The sequence below is a fragment of the Oryza brachyantha genome, chromosome 1 (genome assembly GCF_000231095.2).
Source record: "Oryza brachyantha chromosome 1, ObraRS2, whole genome shotgun sequence".
NCBI lineage: Eukaryota > Viridiplantae > Streptophyta > Magnoliopsida > Poales > Poaceae > Oryza > Oryza brachyantha.
In genome coordinates, this window is record NC_023163.2 from 20,032,451 (window position 1) to 20,043,822 (window position 11,372).

At 46.7% G+C, this 11,372-nt stretch overlaps 3 protein-coding genes across 3 annotated transcripts; all 3 read right to left on the reverse strand.

The window, feature by feature from the left end:
* Positions 1-3,788: 3,788 nt before the first annotated feature.
* On the reverse strand, positions 3,789-5,099 carry LOC102709049. The gene has a single exon (XM_040520229.1). It carries the CDS (start codon positions 5,097-5,099, stop codon positions 3,894-3,896), a length of 1,206 nt encoding a protein of 401 aa, XP_040376163.1. The 3' UTR covers positions 3,789-3,893.
* A 3,237-nt stretch (positions 5,100-8,336) lies between these two features.
* LOC102709333 (exonuclease 3'-5' domain-containing protein 2-like) lies at positions 8,337-9,711 on the reverse strand. The gene has a single exon (XM_006646106.3). The coding sequence runs from the start codon at positions 9,577-9,579 to the stop codon at positions 8,680-8,682; it is 900 nt and encodes a 299-aa protein (XP_006646169.3). The 5' UTR covers positions 9,580-9,711; the 3' UTR covers positions 8,337-8,679.
* Positions 9,712-9,898: 187 nt separating this feature from the next.
* LOC102709617 (Werner Syndrome-like exonuclease) lies at positions 9,899-10,802 on the reverse strand. The gene has a single exon (XM_006646107.2). The coding sequence runs from the start codon at positions 10,724-10,726 to the stop codon at positions 10,136-10,138; it is 591 nt and encodes a 196-aa protein (XP_006646170.1). The 5' UTR covers positions 10,727-10,802; the 3' UTR covers positions 9,899-10,135.
* Positions 10,803-11,372: the final 570 nt, after the last annotated feature.

Genomic DNA, 11,372 nt, shown 5'->3' on the forward strand with positions numbered 1-11,372 from the left:
GACTATGATCTTACAATAAAGTCTGAGAATTTTCTCCCATTACATTTTTCATTTTTGTCCGGATGAAAAATTTGAAGTCCCTGTTATTGTGGAGTGAATAGGAATTAAATCATCCTATGCCAGCAAATATATTTTCCAACATACCTTGGTCTAATGCTAACACGTGTTGCTAACTTTTAATGGTTTTATCCAATCTTATTTTGGCGTTGCACAAATACTAGCAACACATAGATCCTAGCAACGGTCGCAACAAAGGCAAAGGATATACAATCCGTTGGTATAGACTATAGCTATACTTAGTTGGACTTCTCGCAATGGATATATATGTTGCTAAAGGGGTATTATGCTTGTAGTGATTCTGGACTTTGAAAGGTACGTACTCGGAGGTGGGAAGCCAACGGGCTAACTCCCCGTCGAGGAATCCCATCCAATCTGCGACGTTCTCTGCAAAGGAAGCTACTAGTAGACATGCTTCCTCTCACGATTTTTTATTTATATAGTTTTTAATATTTATAAAAGTATAGTTTCATCTTTAAAATAAAAGTATACTTTTATAAATATTAGAAAATAAACTATAAAAATAAAAAAAAATCTTTCTCTCGCATGTTGCTACGATTGCGACTATAGGTGCAGACGGGTCAATATATCAAAAGTAAAGATATGGTAAGGCTTTTTTGATATCCGTTGGATATAGATTTAGATGTGGACGTAGTATGAGTAATATTTGGTAGGTGTAAATTATCTGCTATTTTATGCAGATTATTCGATAGTTATTTTTACGAATAATCCGACTTTTAGCCCATGCAATCACTTTAGTCCAAGCCCAATCAACCACCTAGCCCTTTGTTATAGTGGTGTGTATTAATAATTGAAGCCCCAGAACTACAAATATTTGCCTTCTATCATGTGTCATCTATCGTTCATAGTTACAAGATGCAACTCATTATTTTGGTGTATTAATGCTATATTTTTTAAGGGCATGCAGTGCTTGTGATATTATTGTTGCATTGCTGCCTATTGTATTGATGGCCTAATGATTTATCGATTACATATACACATTATATCTGGTAATTTTAATTCATTTCCAAACCATCTCCGCACAATATTCACTATCCAAAAATAACCCGCTTCGTATTTGCATCAGCATATCATCCGTACCCACTCCAAATCCGCATAAAAAGTATATTATAAGATATGTTATGACCACTCTCCATTCGAAATCAATCGTTTGCACCTTGCATGGCATGACCTTTGTAGGGTGGCTGATGTCCTCCCTGGCCATGACGATCACGATGTAGTGACCATTTCCTTTTGTGAGGGATGCGTTTTACCTCGGTCAGTCTCGGCTACTAGTGGAAGTGGAATCATCGGTCGCTGGTTTGAGAGTAAACACGTCATACATGAATGTGCGTGTCCTGGCTTGATGTCATCCATAATGTGAGCAACAAGTGATACATATAACTCTATATATGCTACTTTAACATTATGAGATGGTGTGATATCGTGGCCCAATAAAGATATGACTTGTGTGGTCCATGACAGTTGTGTATGTATGTTTAATACAACCTTGCTAGTTTAGCAAGGGTGAAACCAACTTATAAGACATCACATTTCCAACTATATCACTCCTAGGGTTGACCCTTTTTACACGAAGTGATGACGAAAGTGTAAGTTGGGTGATATGTGTAAGTGGGCTTGTACGTCGGTTGGGCTGGACTACGTGGTTTTGGAGGGTGGATGTTACAAATGGTACCAAGCTGGCTCTTGCAATTGCGTATACGGGTCAGTGTGTGGGCATATGGCGCATGACGCATGTGGGCTCTATGTAAGGCACATGGCATATGGCGCCAGCACTGGACATATGAATGTGCACTAAGAGGTGGCATGTTCCTGGACATTTACCTATATGTCTGTGTGGCTATGTGGGAATGTTGGGCTGGTGTGCTTTCTAGTTCTTTGAGGTGGGTGTGTGACATCGTGGCCAAATAAGGATATGACCTATGCGACCCATGACAGTTGTGTGTGTATGTTTAGTACGAGCTTGCTAGTTTACCAAAGGTGGAACCAACTTATAGGGTAGTGCTCCTTTAACCATATCACTCCCGGGGTAGATCGTTTTATACGAAACGAGCACGGAAGTGTGTGTGGGGTGATATGTGTAAGTGGATCCATCCATCAGTTGAGCTGCGCTGCACTTCTAGAGGGTGGGCTGCTACTATGGGGTATTTGAAAATAAAATAGGACAAGCCACCTACATATGAATGTTACATATGGCACCAGCACTAGACATATGAATGTGCCCTAAGAGGTGGCATGTTCCTGGATATTTACCTATGTGTCTGTGTGGCTATGTGGGAATGTTGGGTTGATGTGCTTTCTAGTCCTTTGAGGTGGGTGTGTGGCATCGTGGCTAAATAAGGATATGACCTATGCGACCCATGATAGTTGTGTGTGTATGTTTAGTACGACCTTGCTAGTTTAGCAAAGATGAAACCAACTTATAGGATAGTACTCCTTTAACCATATCACTCCCGGGGTAGATCCTTTTATATGAAGCGAGCACGGAAGTGTGTGTGGGGTGGTATGTGTAAGTGGATCCATCCATCAGTTGAGCTGCGCTGCACTTCCGGAGGACTGTTACAATGGGGTATTTGAAAATAAAATAGGACAAGCCACCTACAGCTATATGGACTATGCATATAAATTAAAATACATTATCTCTCTCCACTCTACTCCTTTTCTTATGAGAGAGTTAGGACTATTGGATGTGATATATTTGCTAGGGTGTGGGCCCTAATTTATTTCCATTGCTATCTTATACTCCCTCCGTCTTCGTTTACTTGTCACCGTTGACTATTACATTTTAACTTTGACCATTAATAACATTTAAATGATTAGTTAATGATTAGTGAAAGTTATGTTGTTGTACATTTATATGTCATATATTACTAATATAACATATTTTTTGATACACAATATTTTTTTAAAAGATGAATGGTCAAAGTTATCAAACGAACATTAATTGTTGTCAACTATTTGAAACTGGAGGGAGTACATTGTGCAAATTAAAACAACAAGACCACTTACATGTATTTCATATATATACACACACTACTTCGTTTATGTACAATGGGGATGCCCTAATATTGCTCTACCATGGATGGTTGCCGCTAGTGTCCTATGTGTAGTTATAGAGCTAACCTGCTATGATCTGGCACCAGGGTCCTCAATTTCATCCGATCTAGTGAAAGTACATCTAGCTTTGGATGATTAATGATAATACTATTGAGGAACTGGTGAGCCTATTGAGCATGTTGTAGACTTAAATTGCAAAAAAGATAAAGGTGTTGCAAGTTTATCTTATTGAGATGTTCATGGTGCATCAAGGAGTCTCAAATTTATTTTAAGTTTATTTTATTGCCTTTGAGACTTAGGGGCACCGTGCTACTAAGGCCACGTTCGGCAGGCTAGATAAGTTATCTTATCTCCCTCGTTTTTTACGCGTACGCTTCCTGAACTGCTAAATGGTGTATTTTTTGTAAAAAATTTTTATAAGAAAGTTGCTCTAAAAAGCATATTAGTCTATTTTATTTTTTTAATAATTAATAATTAATTAATCATGTACTAATCATTTGCTATGTTTTTCGCGTTGGGTTAATTCATTTGCTATGTTTTTCGCGTTGGGTAAATTAACTTATTCCCTCTCTACCGAACGCGATCTAAGAGGAGTTATAAATCTTATTCACTAGAATCCATGGTTGCACCGTACAACGCAGCCAGTATAAACCTGCAGAACTGGAGAAATCTAGCTAGTGCAACGTACTAGCCGGAGACTTTATTAGTTTATTACTGTAATTAATACTCCAAACTGCAGACAGTAACACGATAAAAATTCATGGGACAAGCCAGATCGGAGGCGAGCAATCAGCAGTAAATTCACGAGGGAATTGGCGAGCGCCAGGCCTGATCTTCTCGCCCTTCCTGTACATGCCCATGTCAGCGCTGCGGTGGCTGCTCCCGTCGTTGAGCACCGTGGACAGGTCGAGGCTGGCGTCGTCGAGGAAGTAGATGGTGTCCTCCTGGAGCGTGCCGAACCGCGCCACCTCGACGGCCCTGGAGCAGCCTCGGCCGAGGAAGAGCGCGCGGCCGGCCAGCTCGGGGATCTCCAGCCACGAGCACGGCGCGCCGGGCCTCAGCTCGAAGATCCGGAACATGCGCGTGCGGCGCCGCACGACGGGGTTGCCGGTGTAGTGGCGCACCACCATGAGCAGCTTCCCGCGGGACTCCACCAGGTAGCGCGTCGCGACGAACGTCACGGGGAGGGCGGCGTCGGGCTGGTAGTCGTCGCGGCGGCGCAGCGAGAGGCGGGTGCAGGCCATCTGCAGCGGCTGCGGCGCGCCGGGGCGCCCGGGAGCCACGGGCGAGTACACCAGGACCTCCTCCCTGTTGGTGAGGACGTGGAAGCCCTGCAGCTGCGCGCTCCAGTGGTAGATGACGTCCTGGATGATGTCCGTGTCGCGCCGGTACGCGATCCAGTGGGAGGTGGACATCGTCGCCGGCTGCCAGAAGGCGATGTTGGAGGCGCTGGAGACGTGCGCGGCGGCGATGCAGTCCGGGGAGGAGGGCGGGGCAGAGAAGACGACGGAGCGAACAAGCATGTGGTGGTGGGTGAAGCCCTCGAACCCGAACTGGTAGGCGCCGCCGGGGGGCACCTCGAGCCTCAGCTTCTCCGGGAGGGGGACCCTCTTGCCGGTAAGGAGGTTGACGGCCGCGAAACCTCGCCACGGGTCCCTGGCGACCACGACCCAGCCGCCGTCGTGGGCGCCGCACATGCGCGCGCCACGGGCGACCTCGGGGAGGTGCATGCGACGGGTGGCGCCGGAGTGGAGGCTGAGGAAGGACGGCTTGTCGCGCGTCGGGAGGAGGAGCCACGGCACCCCGCGCTGCGGGCCATCGGCGTACGGCGCGGCGGAGCGCCACGCGCGGCAGACGGCCGCGAAGCAGGCACGGTCGGCGAGGCAGTTGAGCTGCAGGAGGATGATGGCCATCAGCTCGGGCGGGAGGCCATCCGACCACGAGCGGCGAGGCGGACGAGCCATGGGAAACCCCCCGTGATGCAGCTTCCTATTTAGGCCTCGACTGACTGGTGGAACCCAGCTGGCAGACAGTGTCTTGGGGCGGCTGGCTCACTGTAGGTGGGCCCCCTGCATGCAAGCAAGAGACATGAGATGGCGAGATGACGCACACAGGGAGTCGAAGACGGTCGCATCGGAATGCATTCATGTGTTCTAAAAATAGGGAAAAGAAGAGATAAAACAACTAGGACGCCATGCAGAACCTTCCAAGTTTTACCAAGGGAATACATCCATGCAAATCCTACCTACATCGAGTCTGTACAAATAACGGTTGGGGCCGGCCATCACGATTTTTTTTATGAAATGTTTCAAAGCCCGTAAATTCTAATCGAATTTATCTTGTTCAAGCTATTCCCTCCATTCCATATTTTACGATATTCTAGTCTTGCCTAAAATTATTTATATGCTAATAAATCTAAACATATATGCATTTGCTACATGCATGAATATATGTAAACTCAAAAAATCTTATAAAATATAGCGGAAGCGGAAGGAGTATTATTTATGTTGTGTTTGTCTGGGAGGATGGGAGGTTGGAACTCCCTCCGGAGACCCATGTGGGCCTTGTGGAGAAAGCCAAGAGAGAAAAAAAATTGAGAGGGATCCCGCTAAGAGGAGCGCCTCAATGGAGATTAGGATCGAAGGATTCGAACTTCGGGATAAAATCTCTCGTGTCCACTCTTGTGAGTTTCTTGGTTTCTCGTTGTTCGTCTGATATTTTCGTGTTTATCTTTTACACACATACACTGCACGTTCCCAGGAACTTCACTGGAAAAGGAGAACTTAAAAGTCCTTCCTTTCAATGACCGGACAGTCCGGTGTTCATAGCCGGACGGTTCGGCCAGAACTCTCGTCCCAACCCGAGAGCCCTGACTGGACAGTCCGGCCCCTGAGCCCGAAAGGTCTGGCCATACTGACCGCTGCGTTTCGAAGATTTTTTTCAGGACACATATTCACCCCCCTCTAGCCTGTCTCCCTGCGACTTCAATATAGGGCTGTCAAACATCAGCTATTCGTTGGATAAAGTTACAAGGGCTGGACTGTCCGGGCCTAGGGGCTGTACGGTCCGACCAACACTTAAGCTTTGGCTGCTGCATGGGGCCGAACTGTCCGGTCCAGGCTCTCTGGAATTTCCCTCAAACAAGCCTCACACACTCATGACTCTCTCATGGATGCATATAGCGACTTAGTGACCCCTCTTAATCGTACGGATTGTTCTACGACTCAAAATCGAAAACTTAAAACGCTTTTGATCGTCTTGACTCCGTTCGCTTTTCGCCTTTTGGATCACTTCTCGCTTCAATCAAATTCATGCATTCTGTACATGAGTCAAACTTCTCTACTTCTCTGCAACCACAACTTGTTGGCGCACACATGCTCTGACTAGAATTGTCATTAATCATCCAAAACTCGTTTTAGGGGCTAGATGCAATTTTAAGGAGGTGGGGAGAGGATAGTGGTCTTGCTCGCTTATGATAGCTTTAATTAACACTCATGCAGTATATAAAAAGGCCCGCCTATGAAAATAAATGTATTTTTGTAGATGGTTCATTTTATACCCAACCATAAAATTTTTTTTTTCAGATGGGCTAGATCTATGGTACCTCCCTTTATTTTTGCAAGCGGGTTTTTTAATCCGCCAGTAAAACTGAAACCACCTCTATTTAAAAAAAAACAATTTTCTAGTAGTAATTTACATTATTTTTGCTACTGGATTGAAAGCCAGAGGTGGGATGACGTACTTAAATCTTGTTCACCTAGCAAAAAGCATCCCATCTCACCTTGGCTAACGACATTGCCAGTTGAGGATAGTGGATTCACAGATACTTTATAATTATGTTGGATCGGAGAGGCTAGGAGCATTCATAATTAGTGCATCATAAAGTTTTCAGTTAAATCTTGTTATCTACCGTGTCTCGTATCGTAAGGACACGTACACAGGCATTGTTTATCTAACTTTCTCCCTTATCACTAGAGCAAATATGGCAACATATAAAGAAGAGAGATGCAAGAAGAAAAAAAAATTCTTGTTATACAAGACAATAACTCATAGTCATTTCTTGGTATTTATTTAAGGAATTTTTATTCCATATGAGTGGATAAGGAAGAAAATATGGTAATAAAAAGTTATTTTCTTCTATTGATTAAGATATTTGTTAACAACAAAAATTGATATTAATGCCATTAAATATAAATGTTGGATCGGATATGGAGTTGACCCGGTCAGCATAAAAATTGATCTTCTGCTTCAGGTTTAATATCGTTTTCTTTTTTATCTTATCGGTTATAGGGTCAAACTGACTGATACAGTTATTTTCAGTTAAGTCTAATGTGTAGGTCATGTATTTGAGTGAGACAAGACCCTCGGGCCTTAATGCATAACATGTGAGATAGTTGGATTTGACGTCATCAATATCATACCTGACTCCAACATTTGTTGCTGATGTGGATAAGGGACGCGGACGGAAGCAGCGGCGTGCACACTGGCGACTGTCACTTCGTAGACGGCTCGATCGTCGTACGTATAGAGTCGTTCGTGGATAAGTGCATTGTAAGATTGATCGTCGTTGCTCAACGATGAGTTAGTTGTAGGCTCGACGTTTAATCATACCCTAGGAATATATCTAAAAGGTCTAAAAGTATACTACTCCGTCTATAAAAAAAAGATAATTTATGGGTTTTCTAGATTTAGCGTTTTACCATCCGTCTTGTTCGAAAAAATTATTAAAAAATCAAAAAAAATTAATCATATGTAAAGTACTATTTATATTTTATCATGGAGTAACAATAAAAATATTAATCATAAAATATTTTCAAATAAGACGAAGAGTTGAAATTTTATTTAAAAACTCAGAAATTAGTTTTTATTTTAGGACGGAGGTTGTATGTTATACTTTCACATTTCAGTTCAAGTATCCAATCTCCCTCGCCCTATAAAAATTTTACGAGTAGTAGAAAACACATGAACATCTCGAGATTAAAATTGGAGCAATTTAGGTACCATGAGGTACCACTATTTGTTTTCTATGTAAAATTTGATATCTCTTGATACCTTAAATACTAGAAGATACCGAATTTTATATAGAAAACAATGACACCTCATGGTACTTTCTCAAGGATGAAAAAAATACTCTTGAAATTGTTGTGCAGTGTAAACTCACGTGACTCATCGAGAGAGAACGAAAGAAAAAAAAATCGAATAGTTTGTCTCTGTTAACTTGCGGCGTTTTGAATACTCCTAATGCACTACGGTTGCAAATTAACGTGCCATCCCATGCCAAGCAATCCATAGCACGAAAATAATATATCTCTAACTTTATAGCCTGTCGTGAACATGTATAACTTAGGACACATATGTAATAATAGATAAATATAAATGCACACAAATGCATAGTAAGAACTGAACCTATTAGACTAAACATAAAACTAAACTTGTCTGTCAGAACTACTTCTAACAAATCATCGGCAAATAAGTCTACGTAGGTCTTCAAAAAGAAAGTCTACGTAAGTACGCGCTGATCGCCATGCACGTGCAGACGTGCTCCTACGACTGTGCGGACGAAGCAGACGACGTGGACGATTGTGCGGACGACGCAGACGACGTGGACGACTGTGCGGACGACGTGGACGACTGTGCGGACGACGTGGATTCACCGGAGAGCAACAGGCGGCCAATCTCGTAGGACACGAAGGCATCGATGCAAGCGTAGACGACTTGCTGCCTCGTCAGCGCCCGCGCAGCCCAGTTGCTCATCGTGACATGCTTCGGCTTCTCCATGCGGGCGTTCATCACCGTGAGCGCCAGGGTCTTCAGCCCGGCCCTCGCCAGCTCCGGCCGGCCGAGCGCGGCCGCCGCGGCGTGCCTTAGGTCCACGGCGTTCGTGACCCTCAGGTTGCAGTCCTGGGCCAGCCGCGTCACGTCGCCGTCCACCGCGACGCCGACGAAGCGGACGTCCGGGTCGGAGAGGAAGTAGGCGAGCTCGCGGGGGCATTTGGTGGCCTGGTAGATCTGGTAGACCAGGCACCGGCGGCCGACGCATAGCTGCAGCACCGCGACCTTGTAATGCCTGCGGCCATCGTCGGGGTCACGGCACTCGCGCCACTCCGTGTCGATACCGACCACGAGGCCCTGCTCGTGGTGCTCCCGCCCGATCTCCCTTAAAAAGGCGGCGGCGTGGAACGGCGACGACGTGACTGTAGTGCGGATCGCCGTGGGGTCGTCCTTCATGAACACCTCGGTGTGATACGTGATGGGAAGACGTCCAGCATTATTGGCGCGACGAGGAGGTGGGCAACCGCCTGCCATCGCTGGAGACGTGGGCGGCGGCGGCGGCGATGTAGTCCGGCCAGGTGGGCTGGGCGGAGAAGACGAGTTCGACTGAGCGGGCGAACACGTGGTGGTGGCGGGTGAAACCATCGAACCCGAACTGGTTGGCGCCTCCATGGGGGCACCTCGAGCCTCAGCTCCTCCGGGAGGGGGACCCTCTTGCCGGTGAAGAGGTTGACGGCCGCGAACGCTCGCCACGGGTCGACCCAGCTGCCGTGGGCGCTGTAAAGCTTTTTTTTTTTTTTTGGCGGAAACTGATCGTACCTTTACCATACGTCGTGTCGTCGTCTACGCGTTATATATAGGCAGGAATAGCCCCTTGCCGTGGCGTAAATGGAGTCGGACATGGGCTCTCAGACTTCGGCCGACTCTATCTCTGTTCCTCATCCGAATAGAGACCGAATTGCTTGCCAAATGTCCTAAACGTATCCCTCTCGACATGAACATTGAAAAGTGAATAAATAGTCAAAAGCAGTAGCGTCTAGCACAGATAGATCAGATAAGTTCGGCACTAACGTCTTTTAATCTGATTCTTAAAATCTGCTAAACACATAACACCTCAAATCTCATAAACCCTTCTAACATTGCGAGGGAGCAAGAGCAGAATGCAGCAACAACTGAAGATACTGACGATTCGAGTAAATTGCAGTACGAGCCACGGCGGACCGATCTATCAGGTGCGAAGCAGACTCCAGCCAACCTGGAAGGAGACGAAGGCGTCGATGCAGGCGTACCGGATCTGCTCGTTGGAGAGGCAGTAGGCGTCCCAGCGGCTCATGGTCACCCTCTGCGGCTTGACGACGTCGGCGCCCAAGACGGCGCGCACCACGGCCTGAAGGCCGGCCTGGCGGAGGTCCGGGCGACCCATCCGCTCCGCCGCGAGGGGGCGCAGGTCGACCGTGTTCGACACCGCGAGGCCGTGGTCGTCGCTCAGCCGCTCGGCGTCCTTGTCCACGCCGACGCCGACGAAGCAGTCCCCGGGGTTGGCGAGGAAGCGGCCGAGGGAGGCAGGGACGAAGTCGGCGTGGAGGAACTGGAAGATGAGGCAGCTGCGGTCGACGCAGAGCTGGAGCAGCGCGACGGGGTTCTGGTCGGCGCGGAAGCTGGGGCGCCACTCGACGTCGAGCCCCACCACGAGCCCGGGCCCGTACGCGGAGCGGACATCCCGGAGCCACCCGTCCACGGCGGCGCCGGAGGACGTCACGGTGGTGGTGATCACGTCGCTGCCGAAGGCCACCTCGGTGACGTACGTGTCGGTGGCCATGGGATAGCTGCTGCTGCGGCGTCGGCGGAGACGACAAGGGTCAAGAGGGATTTTGGAGGAGAAGGGGACGCAGATCGAACGGAGGGGATGCGACGTCGGTCTTATATATTTGGAAGTTTATCCAAATCTTCTCCACCGTATAATTTGGAAGTTTCAAAACCAAAAGGAATCTTTGCCCAAATTTTCCAATGTGGAAATAGGGATATTTTATCCTCTGTTTCCAAAACAATGGAAGACAACTGGTAGTTTTGCCTTTTGGATTTGTACTGTAGATGCCCAGGTCATGAGATCAGAGAACAGGGCGAGCGAATCAAAGCTGTCAGACCGGAGTTAACCCATCTTTGCATGCTAGGCTCAAGAAAAATGTGTTCACGGCATGTCCATTGGCACATGCCATGTTGTCACGCTTGGTTGCAAAGGCACAGTGGAACTTGATCCTTTCGCGGTCGTCTTCTATCATGGCATATGGCAGGTAATAATTGATTTTAATATTCTTAGGGTTGCTTGGAGCTTTGGATGCCGAAATTATGACAAATTAAATCTTTAACAAACTACAATTCCAAAAATAGACTGTAAGCTAGGCAGCGGGACTCAAAGGCACCGAAGCAGCAATATCAGCCTCACCAATCAGATGATATTTTTTTGC

What these genes read in the sequence shown, in the direction of transcription:
- LOC102709617 (XM_006646107.2), bottom strand. Translation starts at nt 10,726, where the DNA reads ATGGCCACCGACACGTACGTCACCGAGGTGGCCTTCGGCAGCGACGTG.
- LOC102709333 (XM_006646106.3), bottom strand. Translation starts at nt 9,579, where the DNA reads ATGGAGGCGCCAACCAGTTCGGGTTCGATGGTTTCACCCGCCACCACC.
- LOC102709049 (XM_040520229.1), bottom strand. Translation starts at nt 5,099, where the DNA reads ATGGCTCGTCCGCCTCGCCGCTCGTGGTCGGATGGCCTCCCGCCCGAG.